At 37.2% G+C, this 23,604-nt stretch overlaps 1 protein-coding gene across 3 annotated transcripts in view; it reads left to right on the top strand.

The window, feature by feature from the left end:
* The window catches only part of nlgn3a (neuroligin 3a), a 181,656-nt gene that overhangs the window by 36,677 nt on the left and 121,375 nt on the right, over positions 1-23,604 (top strand). Inside the window, exons 2-4 of one of the 3 annotated variants that reach the window (XM_032554858.1) lie at positions 811-1,509; positions 2,523-2,582; positions 15,561-15,620. In XM_032554858.1, the coding sequence (XP_032410749.1) occupies positions 1,038-1,509; positions 2,523-2,582; positions 15,561-15,620 (592 nt within the window). In that variant the 5' untranslated portion in view covers positions 811-1,037. The remainder of the gene's footprint in view (positions 1-810; positions 1,510-2,522; positions 2,583-15,560; positions 15,621-23,604) is intronic. The other 2 variants (XM_032554859.1, XM_032554860.1) reach the window with 2 other exon arrangements.

Genomic DNA, 23,604 nt, shown 5'->3' with positions numbered 1-23,604 from the left:
GCTCCTCCTTAGACCTGCAGCTTCCAAGCTTCTGTATCACAGAGCAGCCCTTTGCTCTACTCTCCCGGTCAGGTCCTGCAGACTAGGCAGCCGCAATTAGCGAACACCTGATGAAACTGTGGATCTGCTGAGTGCATTATAGGAGCTTCTTTTCAGTGAAACGCAGGTAAAAACGTTTTTGAAGGGTCAATAGAAGAGTGCTGTTGTGATGACTTCCTGAAGGCAGAGTTTCAGACAGCAAGAGTTTTTAAAGGCCCAATTTCAAGGTGTTAATATATGACTCAAATTTCTTTTGACCCCTATTGAGTAGTTCCACAGTAAAAAGGTACTACTAATGCATGCTAAAAATGTTCAGATTTGTTTTTTTTTTTGTTTAATTAAAAACCATGCATAATTGTCTTGCCATTACAGTCATATGTTCTTTGTTTTGTGAATGTATCACTTAAAACTGTAATGAAATGCATTGAAGTTTGTCTTGGTGAGGTGACAGATGACGTAAAAGTTCAAAGGGTATAAATATGCACAGCAATATAATTGGCTTTGTTTAAAGTGAAGAATAATTACCTGCTGACAGTTAATGCCTTTCTCCATACCAGTTGTCTTATTAGCATCTTCAGGCCCAGCCTGGCAGCTTGCACCACACTTAATTATATTATGGATTGATGATAGCACTAAGAGCAATGTCATGTTTGTGTGAACTGTTTAATATCATGACAGAAAAGGACTCCCAGAGTCAATAATAATGACTGGCTAAAAATGGTAGGTTGTCAGGGAACTTGCACTAATTTTCCTGTCCTCTTACTCTTGCAGCACTGGCTGGAAGATCTGACGAGCGCACTGGGAGGAGAGTGAGTGAGGACCTGCATATCTGTGGCTGTTTCTCATCATTTCTAAGCTGGTGGGCTTCTATATCACAGCTGATGACTGTCCCTCCGGAGGCTGGATTACAGGGGTTAGCGGCAAGCCTGAGTGTTTGCTGAAGGGCGTGCCCCAGCTTGTATGTTGGTCACCTACGCTCGCTCTTGCTCACAGGGATCATGTGGCTTTGTCCAAGGAGAAATCGTTTTCCCTTGCAGAACTGGCATGGTGTCCACAGTTGCACCAATTTCAGTGTGTCCTTGTGGGTTTTAACCTTCTGCTGGTGCTTTACGGCCCTGAGAGGTCAGAACTACCACCCCACTGTGAACACGCAGTACGGGAAGCTCCGTGGGGTGAGGGTGCCCCTGCCGAGTGAGATCCTTGGGCCCGTTGATCAGTATCTGGGGGTCCCTTACGCGGCTCCACCCGTGGGAGAGAAGCGCTTCATGCCCCCAGAGCCGCCTTCTTCCTGGTCGGGGATCAAAAACGCCACCCACTTCGCCCCTGTCTGTCCCCAAAATATTCACAATGCAGTGCCAGAGATCATGATGCCAATATGGTTCACCTTTAACCTGGATATAGTTACCACATACATACAGGATCAGCACGAAGACTGTCTTTACCTAAACATCTATGTTCCAACGGAGGATGGTGAGTGTGTCGAGTATGAAATCCAAACTGTCCTCCTTTTTCTCCTGTCTCTGCTTCCCACTCCTTCTGTTCTATCTCAGAAACTCTGTGTCACCTTTTTGTTTCTTTCGAGCAGAGCATGACCTGTTGTCTGGCGCATGCTGTGTACGTGTTCATTAGCTCAGCCTTCCATCTTGATTAGATCTTCCACTTAGTCCTTTCATCAACTCTCCCCTTCCATGCCAATGTTAGAAGTTCCTCTTTTGACAACTAAATGACTCCTCAATATGACTAAATATGAAAGAAAAGCAAATTTAATCCAAGAGACAGATTGGAAATACTTGATGCACCTTTTTTGCCCTCACTGTCTTGACTTGTTCTGGGGATATGACCTATAGTAGCCTGCCTCATAAGTGAATGATCTTCTGTAGGGTTGGTGAAATATTCTGTCTGGTACATGAGAAGCCTGTGGCATCAGCCTGATCTATGTAAGACCCTTTACTCTCCTTCCTTTGTCCAGTTTGCTTCCTATTAAGCAGAAAAAGTAGAATATTAGGATGCACAAAAAACAAAATCTAAAAAGTTTTATTATTAGTATTATTATTATTATTATTATTTGTGGATATTGACTCCTTAAACTGTATCCATTACTGACCACTTAAAGGAGAGCCATACAGAAAAATTCACGTAAATCTAATGGGCAATGCCAAAAAAGGCAGAAAAGTTTTGGAAAGTTTAAAAACTCTGTCCTCTGTGTGGCTGTAATGGGTCTTAAATAGAAGTGCATGTGAATATGGGCTTCTTTTGTCCCAAGGTGCAGCAAATTCATTCCACCATTTCAGAATATTTCTGCAGCAACACCCCAGTTACTTTTTTTCAACAGGTCCTCTGTTGTTCTTGTCGTTGATAAAAGTCTAGTGAGGGTGGGAGGAGGGGGATAAAAAAGGGAGAATACGAGTCTCAGCTGTTGCATGTCACCTGGGTTCTGTTCCAGAGCGCTCTGTTATTTTGTAGTTTTTCCATTCATTTTACAGTCAAAAGAATATCCAAGGAATGTGCGAGGAAACCCAACAAGAAAATATGTAGAAAAGGAGGTATGTAAAAAAAAAAAGCAACATGGAACGAAAGGGAAGGAAATGAAAGAGTGAAGAGAGTGATTCATGCTTCCTATCACCATCTACCAACTCAAAGTGCTAATTGGGAAAAATGTGGGCCTTGTGACTCAAATCAACCTTGACATAAGTGTGAGGGTTGAGTAAGTGCTTGATTCTAATTTGTGTATGTCAGTGTGTGTAAGTTGTGTTGTCTTTTGTCTCAATGTATGAATATGAGCCAAGAGTTGAGAAATATGGTCCCTAAATAAATACTGGGTTGAGAATGTCTACATTTTAATTTATGACTTTTGGGGGAGTTTAGTTTGAAAATTTAACATTTATGAAGTGGGGTTCTGTGAAGTAGTTACCAGCAATTATAACTTTACCTGGAGCGGAAGTTCAATAGAGGGGAGTTGTACAAAGTACAAAAAAGATTGTACAAAAATCCACAAAGGTTTTTACTCTGTACAAAATTTAAAATCACATCAACTATTTTAAGATCAGTTTACATAGGTTGAAGCATAATTAATTCATGTCTTAGCAATTGCATTCTGTTAGCTACCAAACTAAACAAATGAAAAGCTGCAATTTATTCTTCCACTCTCATTGTGAGTAGCTGTGTCAAAAAATGACTTGATAGCAAACTACCTGATTATCACATCAGCTGACAATCAAATTTCTCCCAAATTTAAGTCCAGTGAAGCTGTGAAACTAACTTTTGGATCATCCCCGCTGGTGTTGGATGTTTCTTTCAATTAATCCTTGTAAAAATCCAAGAAGCTTATTAAAACACCAGAAACTAGGAACGCAAGGAAGTCTGGATGTTGTGATACAAACTGGCTTTGTAAAACTGGCATCCTTGCTGGATAGACCGTGAAGTTATGTCCTTGCCAAATTCCTTTCATGGCAGAAACAGCAGTCGTGATGTGATGGCAGCAGAATACAGTCATTTCATCTGCACCAGCAGGGAGATTGTGTTCTCTTTGGAGTTCTCGTTCTCTCTTTGCTCTGCTCCTGTGTTGTCCCTCCTAAGCCAACAGTTCTTCCTCGATCTGCTCTGGCTAAAACAGATATTATCACGCCAGAAAAACGTCGTAGTCCCTCAATTTTACTGGCTTGCAGTTGTCTCGGTTGAACAAGCAGACTGAAACAACCAGAGGCCTCACAACACAATTTTTAGGTAAAATTAATGCTGTTCTGGCTGAGAAAGAACTCTACAAACTAAGTTACGATTGGATGAAAGAAGTGTAGAAGTTTATAGCACACTATCATAACACTGGTTTAGGATTTTTGGATTTAGGGTTTTTACTTTTATAAATTGGATATCTGTTACTGGATCTGATTGATGCTGCTACTACAAAAGTTGTTTGTTCTTTATCATTTTTGGTAGCTCTTGCACAGAACCCCTCTTCAAAATATTCAGATTTCCCCTTTAGGTGAAATGCAGCTGTTAATTCAGAAGCACAAGTGCTGGGTTTGAGTCATGAGTATTTGTCAAATATTTCAACTGGAAGAATCGGAGCCTTAAACATTGAGCTAATATGAACTAACATTCAAAATTCTTTCTTGGTGCAATCAGAACATTAATCTATGCATATGGCAGTTTCTTACACAGCCACAGAGAAACGGCCCTTTTTTCATTAGTAATAGCTAAGTTATCACTGCTAGTAACCGCAGAGGGATAATTTTCTGTCAGTGCCTGAAGGCAACATGTATGCTTTACATTAAAATCCTGAGCATATTTTGTGCCACTGCAAAGATTCACTTTCAACTGGGAGACCTTTGCCACTGATTTCCACAGAGGCAGAAGGCAGCTACTGCCCTCACGGTGCCCACTTCATTCCTTCATTCTGCTTTGGTAAACCAATTTTGTCAGAGACAGACTGGCCCTTCAGGCGCTCCTGCTTCTGAATTAGTCCCAGATGTGGAATATACGCAGAAATATCTATTTAATATTTCCCTTTCAGTTAGAAATTTTCAATTATCTTTCATGTGTATGGTAATGAGAAAGTGGTTTATCAAAGGTTTTCTATGTCACTATTTTGGTATGTTATTAACTCCATAGATTGTTTTTCTATTTTTTTGCTGATGACAATCTAAGTTTGTAATATTATTGTATTTTTCCTAAGAAAAGCAAATTTTTTTGGCCTGTGGCAAATTTGTTGTAATTCGATTTAATGTAGAAATACATAAATGTATCTGTGTTTGCATGTGAGAGTGTGTTTGCAAATACATAGAGGTGACAAATTAAGATAAATAATAACATACCGTTTAACAGGTGCTTAACCCTTATATATATCAAAATGCAAGCTTTAATCTTTGTGAAAATTAAAAGATCTATTGGACTTTATAGAAAAAGTGAAACTAGAGTTTTTCCAAGATGTTCCTTCATCCTGTGTTTTATTAGAGGAGAGACTGGGAAACTTACTGATTCCAAAAGATGCTCAATGTGAGTGAAATTTCAGCCTCTACCAAAAAAAAAAGAAGTAAACACTACTCTTGCAGGACTTTCATAGATGTGTGAAATCTGTTGTTTTAATTTCACACATCTAAGACAAATAAATTTCATTTACATTTGAACATTTCGGTTTTGTGAAAAAAATGGCAAATATAAATGTGTCTTCTTTCAGTACAAGAAGAGGATAAGTTGTGGAAAACACAGTTGATGATAATCTAGAACTAACATCTGATTTGAATTTCTAAAACAAATACAAGCAGTGGTCTAATCATGCGAAGGAAAGTAGAGTCCCTGAATAATATGAAGTGTAGTTTGAAATGCACAAAAGTATTTTAAAACACCTCAAAGAAGGTAAATGAAAAGGAAGATCTGTCATAAATATTGGCTGTTCACATGAAGCTGCAAGTAAATCTGTAAGAAAACATAATAATGTAAAGAAACTATATGATTTCATTAGCCAATGTTATAATGCAGTCAAGGTTATGAAGGGCTCAGTGTTGTGATATTACAATATCTCAATATAATCTTAATACTGACTTTTCTGCTGTCTTTTTTGCACTCAGCCTGGGAGACTGAACTATATTGTCCAAGCTTGGGATGCAATTGGATTGGACATTTGCTGTGATTTTCCCCCACAGGGTCAGAAACTATCACAACTGGCAAAACCTTGGCTTAGCATGAGCTATGTCCTGGCTTTCTTGCATAAAGTAAACAAGCAAGTCTCAACAATCAGTAATAGTTTAGAGTTTTATATCAGGCAAAGGAGTAGAGCTTCCACAGAAAATGTATGCCAAGGACGGCATTTTAAATACTTGCACTCCATTAATCAAAAGGAGAACATTGATTAAGCCATTTTTCAGTACAAGTCATTTTGCCACCGAAGAAATATATTTACATTTTTTCTTCAAGGCAGGCAGAAAGAAAGTGACGAATGTTTGTCATGAAGAAGTTTAGATCTCAATTCAAGTTGTCATAACAGCCACAAGTCTGTGCAGCAAAGTATTAATTGTGATGTTTTTTGGTTAATGATTCTATCACTTCTTATATGTAAAAATCATGTGCCCTTAATTACAGTAATACCATTTTGAGGTATGTTTTACAAAGCCACAATGTTCAAGAGTCTAAGAGTAGTGATTTCGTTTTTACTGGTGTTTATAAAACCTTTAGTGGAACCTTATTCCCTGTGGGTGGAGGTGCTGTTTCACTGAGTGAGGCGTTAGCATAGAGATCCTCAATAAAAGGGTACAAGGTGATCGCTCTACGACATTACCTTGGAAAAGTGTTCATAACCCTTGAATGTTTTTACAATGTTACAACAATTAGCACCTAATTGTGAAGTAAAAAAAAACCAAACAAACACAATTTCAATAATTTGATCATTAATATGTTTCAAAAGCCTTATTGGAATATGACCAAGAATATAAGCCACAACTGGTCTAGTCATGTGAGACCAAAATCCAACCATTTAGACTATGTTTGGAGAAAATTATATTTGTATGCTAGAGTGGCCCATTCAAAGTCCAAGCCTGAATCTAATTGATAATTTACCTTCATGTGAGAAAATGTGAAAACATTCAAGAGACTTGAATACTATTGCAAGGCACTGCAAGCTCTGTTGTTATCAAGACTTAGACTTTCCATTAATTTGCCACCGATCTGAAGGCGGGTTTTATTTGCTAAGCATTCAGTGTTAACCTGCTTAATGAATCAGAGTCATACACGCTGTGCATGTTCAGTAGTAATATACATATTTTAAATGATTATTCTTATGATCAAACCCAAAACCCTGCTGAGCTTTTTTTTATTTCCTCTTAGAAAGCCCTTGGATTCTTAGATATTAAAGATTAAGCTTATTGTCACGCATTACCCAAAAGGAAACCCTGAAAAAAGATCAAAGATGGGCTCAGTAACAAAAAAATAAAAAGGATGTATATTTATAATACAATACTTAAAGCAAAAAAAATAAAATAGTTTCATACCACTGGAGCTGACTGTTACTCAAAACTTTTTGTAACTAATTTTCAAATAATTGATGCAAAGAGAGCATTTTCCTTCACTCCAAAATAATTTTGATGATCACACTGCCAAAAATGTTATTCACACAGTTACTATTTTCTGTCTAGTACCACATCACCTAAACAGATGTCCTGAGAAACAATGCCTGAGGTCAGGTGATCTAATGTGCAGCATCAGCACCACTGCCCCCTCCCACTCTGTCCCTTTGAAGGGGCCTTACACTAAGTGCTCCGAGCAAAGAGCAGTGACAGAGCTGTGGGACACTGGAACCTCAGTCACATCACTCAGTCATTTTTCCTACCTTGAGTTTAGAGTGAATGGAGTGAGGAGGGGGGTAATGATGTGCAGGGACACAGCTAAGCACTATTCGGCCTGAGAGTGCCAGATATGTTTGAGATGGGCCGATATTTTGTCTAGGGAAGAAAAACCCAGAGTTGCACAGTCTTTTTCTTTGAGAGATTTACAGTCGTTTGTAAAAATTGTTTGTCAAACTTTAAAGATGATTACCACAAACACATCCTTTTGATGAGACCTCCTCTTAGAGCTAATTTTGAAAATCACATACAATCAGTGCATTGTGTTCTTGGTGCATATAATGTATAAACAGTGCATCATTTTTAAACTCAGACCCATCTTATTTTTTGTTGTTAGCTTGGAAAATCTTCTTTATATTCACTATTCTTTGAGCTGCATTATATTTTGGATGATACTCTAAGATCAACCTTCCTCATTTCTAAATTTATCCCGTATCATGGGTCTATTTTGAAACATAAAATCTGTTTTAGGTTTTGGCTTGACTTGGAACGTCCAGCTATCATTCCCATGCAGCTCTCTCGTACGCTGCAAGCTGCCATGTTTTTATGCAGCTCCATGCCAGTGCTGAATGCTCCAGTCAGCTGCCAAACCTGTAGATTAACTACCCCAGCAGAAACACTGGACATTCTTTCCACTTTCCCCATGACCTCCAGTTGTTAGAGAGCTGGGAGATCTACAGAAGAGCCCCAGTCCCAGTTAGGCTGCACGAGGGCCATGGCAAACAGTAACACACCATGCTAATCCCATTGGTTGGACGACTCAGACTCGCCTCAGGGAAGGATGGGCCACTCCCTGAGTCCTGCCGAGGAAATCTGTACGCTAAGCAGACAGGGGCTAAAAACTTTCCAAGAAAGCAGGAACAAAAAACAGCTTCTCTGACTTGACAGCAAAGCAGATTCACCATAAAATCAACACAAACAACATTATCTTCATAGACCTTTCTTCCTGAGTATATAAAATTTTTATTTTTGACCATTTAGCACCACAGAAGGAAAACTGATTTATAAAATAGCAAATCCAATAATATTCGCTTAAGATGCAAGATGTGACCACAGCAGGAAGTTACTATGCAGCCTTTCTCAGCCCTCCTGCTGCTGCGCTGTCCAGCTTCCAGTCAGCCCTGTCAGTCTGCTTTTGTTTTTCCCAAGTGTTAAAGGAACAGCAGAAACAGCCCAAGAAGTCCTGGAGCTCATTCAGAGAGGAAAACATATCACTTAGAGAAAATTCTTAATATTCATGTGTTGGTAAGAGATGGTCATAATATGAGACGATTATATGTAAAAATACAGCAGCTTAATGGCGTTTAGATAACCTTTGCAACCAAAATATGTAACATGATCTTATTGCTTTTATTTAAAACCGATAAACAATTACTTGTTATTGCAGTTAAAAAAGATATAGATTTTTAAAGTTTTGATATCATAATCTATTATTACATTTATTCAGTGTTATTTTGACTTTGTAATACAGACTTAAGCAAAAATATAGAAAAACTGTAAACATTTAGGATAACATGTATAAACAGCTGATAAAAATTGGTTAATTAGTTTTCTGGTCAACCTGAAATTTGCTGCTCAGTAGATATTCAAATCATAGAATTGCCATGTAAGTTTCTACACCATGACTGTGTTTTGTGACCAAAACTTTTTCTAAAGACACAATTTTAGATTGTGTCTGTCTTGTGAGACAGGGAAAATCATGTAATAGACTTTCTTTTAGCCAGCTGATTGTCAGAGCGTGGCAACATGCATAATGTATAAAACATACTGTCAGAGAAACTCCAGTCATTCCTAAACATCCTCTGGATAATCATTTGAAGAACTCAAAAGTTGTAGGAATTATGACAGAAACGTTTTTGCTCATAGCTTGACGACTGAGGCTAGCAAGTGCAGTTAGCAGCGTTTTATTCAAAAGTGACGGGTGGCGCTCCTATACTTTCATGAGCATAATTAGATTTTTTTCTTCAGGAAATACATTGTTTTTGAAAAGTTGAATTTCTCTTATTTCATGTAAACAATATGAAAGTACATTCAATGAATCTTATTTCAGTTAGCTACTGGCATTGGGAAGCAAAAAATGAGAGGAAAATATGGTCCTTATGGCACATTCTCTTGCTTCTTGTTAAAAGACGCTAAAACCATTTCCTCTGTTTGATGGAAAATTTGTAGATTTCAGCACTAAATTACTTGGGGTTATGGTGACTTTAATTTCCTCACCATGACTGCCCAGGTTTCCCACCATCAGAAATTTTTCTTTTTAAAAAAAATATGTAAAAGTACATAAGCCCTATTTATAAAGTCTATGGTGTAATGCCCCTCAGAAAACTGTAGTCGACCCAGTTCTTTTTCTGGCATCCCATTATGTATGTAGAAGCAGATATATGACACACATGTAGCAGTATAGCTTGATAGTATACCAGCATTTATTATACCTTCATACCAGTGACAGGCACCAGTTGTAGTATTCTGTTATGTACTATTTTCTATAGATTCTGTCATTAATTAGGTCTGCCATGTCCTTTGGCACATGTCATATAATTTTATCAATTCTCCTGTCAGAACATTTGCAAAGATAAAGAAGTTGAACCATGAATGTTCCTTTGTCAGAAAGTATTTCTGAAAGAATGCTTTGCATATATCCTTAAGATCTCATCAGAACTTTTTTTCCACATTAAACATTTTCTAAGCAAGACTCTTACATATTTTCAAATCACGCCTTACTAAAAATTCAACCTTGTATGTGTGCAACATTTTGACAATTATTTGGCTCGTTTCCTGTTGCATTCTTACACATATTAGGACTTTTCTTTTCTTTTCTGTTGGGATCAACTGTGGCGCAGTGTGAGTTTTGGCTGTCCTTTACTGCAGGATTATAGCATCCTTAACCTTTTAGCTGCATTCTCCATCATTCTCTCTCATGTGTCCTTCCCAAGCTGTTCCTTAACCTCTGCACCGGCAGACAGATTGCGAGAGATGGAGAAGGACAGACAGACTGGAAGGCAGGCGTACAGAGAGAGAAAGAGAAGAGCGAGACACTAAATGCAAGAAACAAATCTAGGCGGAGAGAGAAGTGGCCACCTGAGGATTAGAGACTGAATATAACTGCTCTGAATTGTCAAGGCCGCAACATTTCACAAAGTCTCTTTCCACATCCTGACCTTTCTGATATTTAACTCCAAGGCTCATCTATTGTCAGTGAACCTTTTTGCAGTAAAAGGAAAGGCAGTTAACATTCAGCCCTTCCACGACGTATTGAGTGAATTGTGGATTCAGTCCAGAAGTCTCTGGAGTCTGAGGGCACTCTCTATGTATTGGTGTGTTTGAGTGTGCCAGTTCGTGTGTGCGCATGCTTTGGTCCATTCGTGTAAACCTCTTTAGCCAATTACTACAATGCTTTCTGTGTGAGATTTCATCCTGCTGAAATGTTGCATTTCAATACCTTTTATGCAGTAAGCAGGCCTGTCTAATGTGGAGTCTTTGCTCCTGATCAGATAAATGTGGCAGCTTTCTATTAATCCTGTCAAAGGAACACAAACAATTGATGTTATTCAAGATGCTACCTACTTTTTATACAATGCAAATTTGGACTCCCTAAGGCTGTCTGTGCACAAGCTCCTCTCCTCGTTATCTTTTAAAAGTGTTACACTTTTCCACTGTTGCATCGTTTTTAAAGCTTCAAGGTCAAATATTGGCTCGCCCGCTTTGCTTGACTCGTATACAGAAGTCACATATTTTCGTTTTCAGTCCAGGATGCTCTCTGATTGGCACATACACACTCGGGCTCAAAGCCTGCAAAATTCAAAGTGACAGAGCTTCCCTGTCAACACCTGCCATCTAATCTATGCTCGTCTGAAACTCTATCGCTCAATAAACCCATTGTTTAGGCATGTCAGTAACACAAGACTCGCAGCAATAATTGAATCTATTTGCATGATTACGCTTCTTTTAATGAGTTCCTGTGAAAACAACATAATATTAGAGATAAAATGCTGTTGATGGAACATTGTTTCACAAAAGAAAATAAAAGTACAATTTGTTATGCCAAGCAGTAAGGTGAAAAAACTGGTTAAAAAAAAGAAAAGAAAAACTATTATACAGAAAAAATAATAACTGAAGCACAAAACAGACAGGCCTTCAAATGTTATTTAATCCTCTTGTTCTCAGTCTTCTGTAAAATAAAACTAATAGTTTTTTTTTAAAGAGGAAATCTAACAGGGAATGAAACACTGAGTGAGAGGCATGATATCTAAGAGCTCTGAGGGATTTAATTCATACACAACAAAATTGTTCCTGATTGATTTACCACCTCCATGCAATTTAGTCGGGCAAAATTTAGAACAGCCACTTTAACATATTAGCACCAATTTGAAGCCTTTTCGTTCACTGTGGCCTTCCACAGAAATATATCTTGTTTTGACTTGTGCAACAGATAATGTTAACATCATCAAAACACTGCACTGTCACACCAAATATTTAATGTAAACTTCTAAAGATGTTTTTTTTTTCCAGAGAAATCTACCACTTTTTATTCTGACATTTAGCAAGTAGAAATACATTTTTAGAAATCCAACTGGCTTGAAGTAGAAACAATTTATTTAATGTCAGACATTAAAAAAAGCTTTATGCAAAATTTCTGATTTCTACCATTAGTGCCATGCATAAAATGCTCACATCTTTTACACAAATTATTGGTCAACACTTGTGAAATAATGTTAAGTTTGGTCTTAAAGACAACATGTGTTTCAGCAACGCTGCATTGGAAAATAATACAGAAAACAGATATTTTAGGAGATCCAGTGTGTCGAAAGTCAATTTAGGAACATATTTCCTTCAACAAATAAATGAGAAACTTTCATCCAGAATTACAGGATGACGCTGTTGAAATTCAAGCAAATGAAAACTTAAAAAAATAGTTCTCTTGTAAAATGTTATTGAATATTTACTGATGTTTGCATTTATTTACATTTTTGAAATATTTCTTTAAAATAAAGTTTTAAATGTGTTATCTGGTGGGTGACCCTTCCACCCACACACATAAAATATATTGATTGTTTCTCTACCTGTTTTGATTTACATAATAAAGCTGTAACTGGAATGAGTTAATCATATATTTTAACATAAGCACAAAAATAGGTTGGCTATTATTTTTGAAAGAAACAAAAAGACATCTATTGATTACCAAAAAGTAGAAAAAATATTTTGTTACTTCCCTGTTAATGAATCTTATAACTATGATGTTTGATGCTGCTGTTTCAATTTGACAAACAAGATTTTATCCTTCGCCTAAACCCTCTGCCTCACAGTGACATAACTCCTTTGCAGTCATTTTAACTCTTATCACTAACAAAGTGATGCATTTAAACCTCAGTGTCATGGTCAAACACTGGGTATTTCAGCTGTAGCTCATGTCACATCTGATATTCTTTAAATTGCATTATTTATGGTAATGCAAAACTGATGAACACACTTAACAAGGTCACTGCAGTTGCCATGGAATCAAAGAAAAAATGTTCCTTTACTTGAGAGAATAAATGTAGGTGAGAAAATGTCATGACACCCAGCCTTTTACATTATGCATCATGGCATATTTTACCCACAGTGTCATTTCAGAAAGTAGAAGACAAGTGAGGATATCAGAAGACAGTCAGGAGTGAACACATGGATTCCAATACTCGTAAAGATAAAGCTTTAACAAACATGTAGCACATAAGGTACATAAAACACACATATGGTGTGTGATATTTGCAAGATTTACAGTGGATAAAATAAAATGAGGCAGATTTACAGAACAAGTCTGTGAATGTAGAGCATACATACAAAGTAATATGTAAAAGAAAACACCATAGTCACTGAAATTATACCACTGAACAGCCTTTTTGTGGTTAATGGTATATCATCCCCGATGATTATGAATCCTCAAGCTGTTAAATTAATAAATTCAATGGTAGCAGAGGAAATATTTTCAAACACTGAGAGCAACTAGAGTTTCCAAGAGAAAACTATTTTCAATTATCTTTTAATTGATATTAGCAGCAGTGACTTAAGCTGCAGCAAAGGGTCAAACCCAACCCTGTTATTAAAATATTATTCCATGTAGGCATCTTTTAATAATGAGAGGATTAGCTCATTCTTTTTTGTCAATAGGCCTGCTAGATTTGATGTTGATTCATGCTTTTTGCTGTTGTCGAGAATGCATTGGAGAACAAGTTCAAAGTCACCGACAGCATTATGATCTACTGTATTAAGCGCTGTTCAAGTGGAAAATATAAACTGACAGGGTGTTGGACAAAAGGTCATCTCCAAATATAACATTTCTTTATAGTCCTGTCAGAAGATGATAGACTGTTGCATAGATGGATTGATAGTCAGTCAGTCAACTTACTAACTGGTATTGATATTCTAAAGCCTTTTGGCTGCTTGTGATGGGCAACAAAGAATCATTACCAGCTGTAAATGATGAGTGAAGAAAAGACTCAAAGGGTATATTTTTCATCATTGCAGCCCACAACACAAGGGCAAAATTCATAACATCACTTCATGATGGCTGGTGACATGTTAAATCAATGTTGCTCATCTTTAAACTTACCCCATCACAGTGATTAAATGAATGTACCTTTGACATTGCATCCAAGACAAAGAGATCAGTCACATCCTTAGACGATGACAGCACTACTGTTGTATTCTTAACACCAACCAGGAGAACAACTTAGAAAATGACTGAAAAAATTACTCTGCCTGAAGGGTTTATCTTTCCTTCCTAGACACCAATCTGATGGCATCTGATTGCATTTGTGAGGAGTTTACCTCTCCCTGCAATCCAGACGGTCTAAAAGAAATGTTCCTGATGGGCTGTTGGCTGACAGCACAGGACGCCTTCGGAGGTTATTTGTAAATCCTGTGAATAGTCAAAGGTTTTTCAAAGGAGAGAGAGAAAAAAAAAGTTCATCATTTTTTGACCAGGGTAACAAAATAAAAGGAAACATTGTAGCACTATACCACCACTATTCACATCAATGAGTAGGGAACAGATCATGCCTTTTCATTTATTCAGATCTACAACTAGGCTACCAAATTCTTCAAACCCCTGCAAATTGTTTTCATTCAACCGAGTTTGTTTCTAAACAAAACTGAAGAGAGCGACATCTCTCAAAATCCAATAAGACGACATAAAAGGAGTATAATTTTTCAGATGCATAAAAGTATATACTATATATATAAGAAATGAAATGTAAAATATATTTTTTTTATAAATGGCATTATGGTATTTAAGTCATTGTAATTGTTGATCAGCTTTTTTATGTTTCCATTGGCGTTTTGATGATTAAACGTTGATAATGAGCCCCAAGACTTTGAGGTCAGAAGATCTCCTTGCCATCACCCTAAAACTGACCTTTATCTTTCTTAACAGATTCTCTGCCAGATTCAGGTCGGGATTCTGGCCAGTCCATTCCAAAATATTGTCAGAAGAAACATGTTGGTCCAATTAAATATTAAAGAAAGCTTAACATAAATCCCCCAAAATCTAAAAGACATTTGCACACTCAGATGTTTGCTTGTGTTTTAAACCAACATCACACCTTATCCTACATAAATAGGATAAGGTATATAAATATGCCAACCTCTAACACACCTCTTGATGATCAAAAAATAAATAAAAAATCAGACTCCTTATCAGCAGTGTTTTTCAACCAGTCAGCATCCAATCTCCATAAAATCTAAACTCGTATAAAATCCTCAAAAGACCAACTAAAATGTCAGAATGAACGTTTAGCTGCTCTTTTTTTTTTCCAAACAGCGATTTCCCTCCAACCCCCTGATCATTTTGAAACTTTATTTTCTGAAAATGTCAGTGTTGTGTGACTCTGAGTTGAATATGCTGCATTAACAGGTTAGTTTTGTATAAATAAAATTTTAAAAGCTGTGTTCTTACATGACTCACTGTAAGCCCGTTAAATTTGTATCCAAAACGAATGATTTATGTTTCTGTCATAGTTATGTGCCTCATGTAGAAAACTGGACTTGTGCTTTTGGATTGTATTTAAATGAACATTGTTCTCTTCCTATGCATTTTTAAATGGCACTATCAATGAAATGCCTCTTTCTTCCCCCCCTATTTGTCTTTTTTTGCCAAACATGCTATTTTGAATTTCTTTGTACGTCTCTATGTTTCTCTCCCTGCTTCAACAACAGGGGCCCATGCAAAAAAACAGGGCGAAGATTTGTCGGAAAACGACGGTGACGAAGACGAAGGTATTTTCCACGGTGAACAAAGACGGTGCATGATTTCTTTTGAAAACAAAATCTCACTGTTTTATAATCCTCTGTGGATTTCTTGTATTGCAAATGCACTCATCAAGCACCCGTGTCTCATCATCATCTGTCGAGCAACATTTTCACAAAGATTGCATGTGAGTGAATGTGATGGCTCTTGTTCCCAAGGATCTATATTCAGATCAGGAGAGTTTTTGACTTTAGAGATTGATAACATCCAGTATCTGTCAAAATAACTAAACCCTAGGTTGACTCATGCTAATATCTTATGCAGCGAGTGAAGCAGCTGATATTAAAGGGGCAGGGTTGGCAGTTAAACCCCTTTGTTAAGCTGTGGGCAGAAACTCTGTTGATGGTGATAATAGCAAAAGAAGAGACACAGCAGTGTAATATCAGACTGTTCCTCAGGTCTGCTTGCTCATTCAGACGAGGAGCAGCAGTTCAGGAGCGATGCTGAAGAGGATTAGAGATGAGAGGTGTAGAAAATGGGAAGTTGCTGCTCAGCAATCGCATTGTTCTCTTTCCATATTTATCTTGGGATATTCCTGGCTCAGGATGGATCGCTGCTGAGATTAGAATGAGAGACAGCTCTTGTGCTGCAACAGAAACAGCTTAAGTCTCTGAATCTAAATCAAAACCCTTGATGTAGCCCGGCCCTTCTCTTATGTTGCCACTGTAGGGCAGGTGATGAAAGCCTGATGTTTTGTATCATCACAAAGCCTTTGATTTACACTCAGTTTCAATAATAATGACACTCTGGATTTTCACTTCACTTTAACGCCTGCATCTCTGTAAATTGGAATATCAAAAAGTTGATTTGGAAGTTAATTAAAAACAATTAACTCATATTGATTGATGACACACGTAGTAAAGTAGATCAAGCAATATTTATTATTATTATTATTATTATTTCAATGAGTATGGGTTACTCAAAAAAATTACTTTCAGAAAATTTGATCGAAGTGTAATCTGTGAAGAAATGCTATGACCATGTTGTGGCTTCCACAGCGATAGAATGGCTGTTAAGCAGATAATCACTGACATGAAGATAAAACACAAAATGCAGTTGCTAAAGAAGCTGACTGTTAACAAACAGGGCTGCAGTCAGGCATATTATTGGAAAGTTTAGTGTAAGGAAAAAGTGTGGGAAATGATGCTCAAGCAAGTAAGATAACCACAGCCTTGGGAAGATTGTGAAGCAAAGCCTATTCAACAAAATGAAGCAGAATACATATTGTTTTATTAAATATTCATGCTTTGGGGGTTTAAATTGGCTGTAAGAATAACATTTTTTTGTGGCTAATAGATGCAGTTTATTTTTTTATGTAATTCTATTTTATTAGGATTAAAGCATTTAATGGAGTTAATTGTATTGTTGTTGCATTTTAAATCAAAACTATGTATTAATAAAACAAACACCATTTTCAATTCAAAAACCCTTCAGTTGCTAAATCCTTTCATAGACATAGAAGCTCAACAACAAAAATATTCATTGTTCTTATAAAATGGTTAACACATTAAAATCTACGTAATTAATTCATCAAAATTAACACGTTGCTCCTGTTCAATATTTGTTTGTGTTTCTCAGTTATTGCTAAGGTAATTTGAAAGTTTTATTTTCTACACAAACTGAAGCAGAAAACTGACTATTATTTTACATATGTTTTTACAGAGTTTTTTATATAAATATTTTCAACTGAACATGGGACAGAGAGAGATCAGATTCTGTAAGTAAATGGTTTTCTCTAGATGTTCAAATGTTTGTAGAAAAGGTCCTTCCTCCTTGCCAACAGGCTCCTCTCTCAAAAAAACCCTCCTCATGCTGGCCTGGATCACATATCAGGAAGTGTTGCCATGGCACCACTTTGACACACACAGGTGTTTCTTTATTCATGCCCAGGGCACGCTGTTGCAACTGCAGCCAAACTGTCTTGATTTTCAACCCGACTCTGTGTATATACACAGCTCATGCATGTGCAACTCTGTCCTCCTTCAAGTAGGCTCACGTGTGTCTGTATGTAACCCCCTTTGTATGTATAAAATTGCTGACAAGTGCCAATCCCTTTGTCTGGCAAGTCTGTGCATGCATACACAGTGGCTTGGTCTCCAATCTGTTGTGCTAGACTAGCTTCACTGAAAATGTGACAAGTCTATTCTTTACTGAGCGCATCTAATGCTGTTTGCAGAGCATCGCTGAAGACACACAATATAGTCCCAGTAGCATTTTTGCTACAGAACTGCAACTAATGCATGCGTGACAGAGTTGGCCTTGACTTCCTAAAATTATCCATAAGATTTTTTATTTTTCTGGTGATTGTGTATAACCTGTATTGTATTAGATATGATACCCCTCTATTTCTACTTAATTTTACTGTGGTAAAAAAAAAAAAAAAGTCACTCTGTACAAACCAATCACAGAATCACTGATTCTGCCACTTGGTACTTTTGAGAAAAACCTAAGTAGTTCACACATACAAAGATTTTAAAACAAATTAGCCTATAAATTAAGCTACACTTACAGCTCAAACGTTTTGAGTATTAGTCCTTCCTCATTTATTCCAGAAAATGAATGACATATATTGGTTCATTACACAGTGACTTATTCTAAGTTTTTATTTCTTCTAAATTTGAGACCTTGATATGAGCTGCAAATATTAAGTCAGTCATGAACCAGAGACTATGTCAGAAGGATCTTATTGGGGCAAAGCAGAAAAAGAAGTGAACTGTTAGCCAAAGTCCTGTTTTCAAATGAAAGTGAAGTTTCAATTTCATGACAAGAGGCTATATGAAATGTGGTCACAGAAGAAAGTAGTTGACTCTTGTAGCATTGCAAATGACAAGGCAACTGAAGCATCACAAAGCTAAAGCAGGTAAACCCCACAACGTCAGTTAAACATATGCAACAACAAGCATTGTGACAGAATAAAGTTTACAGAAATAGTAGCTGTAATGTAGTTAGTGTGGAGTGGAGGGCGTCTAGTTGCTCTCTGAGAGTGGGGCATATTTCCCCACACGTTGTAAAAACCCCAGCTATAGAAAATCTATGGGGTACCGTCAAGGAGAAGATAAGAGACACCCGATCCAGCAATGCAGATGACCTGAAGGCCACTAATAAAGCAACCTGGGTTTCCATTACACCTCAACAGAACCACAGGCTGATTACCTCTGTGCCACCTATACTGATGCAGTAATTCATCAGGCCCAAACAGCTATTGAATAGATGGATAGAAACATATATTTTGAAATTGATGTTTATTGCGATGCACTCACACAGGTTTTTTAGAAACTTGACATTGCTGTTTAAAAACATAAATCGAACTTATGTAACTTCAATCGACCTAAGATAAATCTTGAGGTTTTGTCATCTGCAGACCATACCCATTAAATCTACTAGAAATAGATTGTCTTGAAATATTTCAATCTGTGTGTAATGAATTCATATAATAGTTTCATTTTCTGAAGTGAGTGACAGTAAACTTTTAACTTGTTTTATAATAGTCAAATTTTTTATGCCTGAAAAGGTACGACAGGACATACCGTTTTATTAAACACTTGGGCAATTGCATTAAAATCCAAAAAATAACTGAAATCTGATAGGAATTCCCTCTGTGGGGATTAATAAAGTATGTTCATTAATTCATTCATTCATCCTGAACACACAGCTAAGATAATTCATGTTAAGAAAGAAAGAAAGATAAGAAAACAAAGCTGCTGGCATGCTCAGGCCATCAGTATATTAGAAAATTTGTGTCATTCAATGAAGATCTGAGAAAAACCTTCAAGATTTGAAGATAATCAACTGGTTGAAAATTTCACCTAAACAATTAAAGTAGCTACTTTCCCAAAAATGGAGAAGTCTTGAAATTGTCATAACCAAAAATTGCTTTACTTCTAACTTAAGTAAGGCTGGTTGACATTTTGCCTTTCCAGTTTGTTATATATAATTCATAAACTCATGTGTTTTGATTTCGTTGGGTTACTACCAATATCTGCTGTGCTTTCTTTGTCAAAAGCCAATTACAAATATACTTGTAGAGAAAAAATATCTCTTCTATACTTATTTCTTTCTCGCTGCATGTACTCTCACCAATTTCTGCTCTCACGAGTAGCCGTTCTTTTAATAGCACCATCGCAGTTCCTAATAATTTTACTTCATGCATTACTGATGAAAAATTAGACCATTTGTATTCATGCTGAAGAACAAGAATAATCATAACACAAGCCAAGCTCCCCCTTTCAGTCTCTGGCTGACGTACCTCTTATCCATGAATTCTCATTCAGCTGAGGGAGTTGCTGCCTCGTCTGGTTTCTCTGTGTAACCCTTTCTATCTCTCGCTCTGTTCATCCCAGCATTACCATCCTGCCTCACTTGGCCATTCGTCTATCCTGGGCTAATTTTCTCCCTTCATCCAACATATTGGAACGGTCCTCCTCCTTGTTAAAACCCCCTCCGGGAACGTTCTCCAATTTTAATCCTGAAAAATAGAAGAACAATAAAGGTTTTTTGTCCATTGCCAAATAAATAAAGCGTATGTAATAAAAGGGTAATATATAAATGAACAATAAAAAAGGCTGCAGAGCAGCCAATAAAACACTTCACTCAGACAAACTTACAGGCATAATGAAATGCATACAATATAATTTTACTTTTTATGTGTTTAAATGTTTCCTCGCTTTTTCTGTCTGTAACTGGATATCTGCCCTTTATGTGTCCGCCTGTCTGTTTGAGCACAAGTCAAGTCTTTGGCACCCCTAAGAGCATTCAAATTCTGCACTACGCTTCCTCCAGCAGCACAAGCATGTGGGCCAAACTGCAGTGATTTACAACAGCTCACAATCAAGACTCAATTTTACAGAGGCTGTTATTGCACTGTAAAATGGAGTGCAAGCTTTCAATCACTTACCTGGTGTTGTAAGATAAAGCTGGGTATGTAAATAAAGGACTGGAGTCAGTGCAGGAGGTAAATCTCCCAAGTGAAAGTGGCAGGGGTGTTGAGGGGCTGGACCTTCTGACAGGCACCGAGAGGCAACCACACACCCTCCACCTCTGCCCAACGGATGAGAAATAGATCCGTATTCATGTCTGCCATTCAACGCATCAAGATTCAAGCACTGTTCCCACCGACACTGACTGCAGATTTGCACAAACATGCTCATGCACACACATTGCCTTCTTCCGAGCTCTAGAAGCAAGCCCTGAGGAAGACACACACATAAACAGAGGTGCCCTGCCACTACCCTCAGAGACACTCCATCGCTGCTGTGCCAGAGAGCAGAACTGAGCTCCACCTGCCTGGGTATTACCATTAATTCCATTGCACAGTTCTGGCTAGATCCCCATCCAGCAAAGCCCTTAACTAAGGCAGGCTGGAGAGTGGTAAATCGGCAGTAGGGGGAATTCATGCACCGCTCTCTTCTGTCTGCCACTACCCTATTCTCTCTGATGTAGCACGGACAAGAGAATTCATAGCCCTTAAAGTCCATTTATTCAGAAATCCTTGGAATGCTGGGGCTCTGCTTCTTTCCAGGACAGTCATTTCTGCTAATAGCTGATCCACAAGACATCATTTCAGCCATTGCAAAGGAAGACACTTACTGTGACATGGTTTATTTATTTATTTTTTTTCTCTCCCGCCTTTTCCCTTTACCTTTGACTGGGACACAATAATAAAGATACAAACCTGTTTAGAATGGGGGGTAAAACATTGTTGAATTTATTTGCACAATAACATGAAGTTTACAATATTACACTAAAAAATTAAAATTTCTTGTTTATGTTGCAGACATGATGTGAAAATACAATTCCATGCAAATTCTGAAACTGTAGAAATCATTTAAAGTGTTCAAATCTCCAAAGAGGTCTGGAGCATCATCTCTTGACCTAATCAAAGGTTCTGCATAATAACTTTAAAATGCTGCGCCAAAACAAGTTAAAAAGCCACTGTCATGTCCTAGCAACATGACTCATGAAATGCACTTTATTTATGATTTGCTTTTCTGTTTCAGTAGATATACTCCATCTTTTGGCATTCATTGGACATTCTCTATAAGCCTTGTCTCATAATATAATCCTTAATTCTGATTCTGTCTGTCCACATCTTTCTATTCCCTCTTTTCTCATTCTCCTCCTTCTCTGCTGCCAACCTCAACAGCCAGGGAGCAAAGGTGCACACACTAACAGTCACCTTCCTCTTTAAAAATATCTCAATCCTGTGATTAGGATTTCTTTATATGAAGTTACATGTGACACTCTGTTATTCAGAACTGTCAGAATTTCTGTAGAAAACTGTTCAGTGCAATATTATCTGGCTGTAGAGTGCTTTCCTTCTTCCAAGCCCATCACTTCTGATAATGTGCTGGCTTTTAAACTTGTCTGGCTTTAAGGTTCTATGTGCTGACTTTTCAAAATTACAGCAGGGAATTGTTATTTGCTATTATTGAAGATACTCTATGAAATAATTGTAAAATAGTGTCACTTTTTATCTAAAGGATAAAAAAAGATATAACTTCACAGAGTCTGCCACTCAGTGTTTTTTCGAAGCCAGTCCTTTCCTTTGAATTCTTTAGCTCTAAAACATGAAACGGCAGACCTTCTCTACAAAAGTGTAAGAGAGTGACAGAGTGTAATGTGGATCAGCAGGAGTCTGGCTTTTAGATTTCTCTTCAATGGAAACATCACCTTCTTCGTCTTAAAAGGCCTGAGATGTAGGAAGGGACAAGACCAGTGTTAACATTGCTTGACTTGAGATAAAACAGCGCTTCAGATTGGTTGTGTTCTCTTGATTTTAGTTAAAGATGCCAGTGCCCTTGTTGTTTGGCAGCTAAAATCGTTCTTAAATGCAATATATTCCATCTTTTAAAGCCTGTTAGGAAAATATCTTATGGTTTCTAAAAATAATCGAGTATTGTATGAATACTTCCACATTCAGGCAGAATCAACTGAATCAGAAAACACCAAATCTCGATATAACCACTTAAGAGAAGAGAGAAAACATTGCTCTTGCAAAAAGCTTTCAGTGCTTGATAGATACTTTACAGTTCACTTTACCAATCGCTTAGCGAGCTACTAAATCTTCTTACCTAAAATGTGTCACTTCAGTTCAGCAGCCTAACAAGGCAAATGTTCAGTAGTACCAGAAGGCTTTACACAGTATTGTTAAAGGCAATCAAATTAGAAGTGAGTCTTGAAAAAGGGTCCTAAAAGCAGCAAGCAGCTAGCTTCCAAGTGGAGAAATTATTGAACTTTATTTTACTTGTGTGTTAGAACTTTATTTCTAGTTCTAACACACTGTACTAGATCTAGAATCCAATAAAAAAGCTAAAAAATAAAGACAGTCAAGTTGAAAATAAAGATCAAACAAAGGTGTCATTAAAACACAGTCTACACACACACATACACTGAGCACGTAAATCAAATTCAGTTTAGATCTTGACAGAAGAATGTTACACTGTTTGTTAAAGTTGGAATCATCATACATCTTTATTTCATTGTGAATGTTTCTAGTCGAATAAGAGTCAGCATTCTATATTAAGGTTCAAACAAAGGCCTAGTGCCATTCCACAGATTAATTTATTTTAGATCTTGACAGAAGAATGTTAGACTGTTTTTTTAAAGTTTGCAATCATTATACCTGGGTGCAAATTCTTTATTTCATTGTGAATGTTTCTAGTCGAATAAGAGTCACTATTCTATATTAAGGTTCAAACAAAGGCCTACAGCCATTCCACAGCTTAATTAATTTGGTTTAAAGTCACTTTGTGAACTACAAGTCAACCACAGTTATGGTAGCCACCAAAAGGCTGACCAGTTTTGGTTCTTTTTAGTCAGAAATGGATGAGTTCATTTAAATTGGTTGAGATTAGTACCCGTACTTGAATGTCCAACAAGTGTTTTAGGAACATGATTCCAGAAGCTTTATTAACCAGGTTTATCCATTCCAAAAGGTGTTTTTTCTGTATGTTT

This window comes from Xiphophorus hellerii, chromosome 23 (assembly GCF_003331165.1).
Source record: "Xiphophorus hellerii strain 12219 chromosome 23, Xiphophorus_hellerii-4.1, whole genome shotgun sequence".
NCBI classification, from domain to species: Eukaryota; Metazoa; Chordata; class Actinopteri; order Cyprinodontiformes; family Poeciliidae; genus Xiphophorus; species Xiphophorus hellerii.
This window is presented reverse-complemented; position numbering and strand designations above follow the sequence as displayed.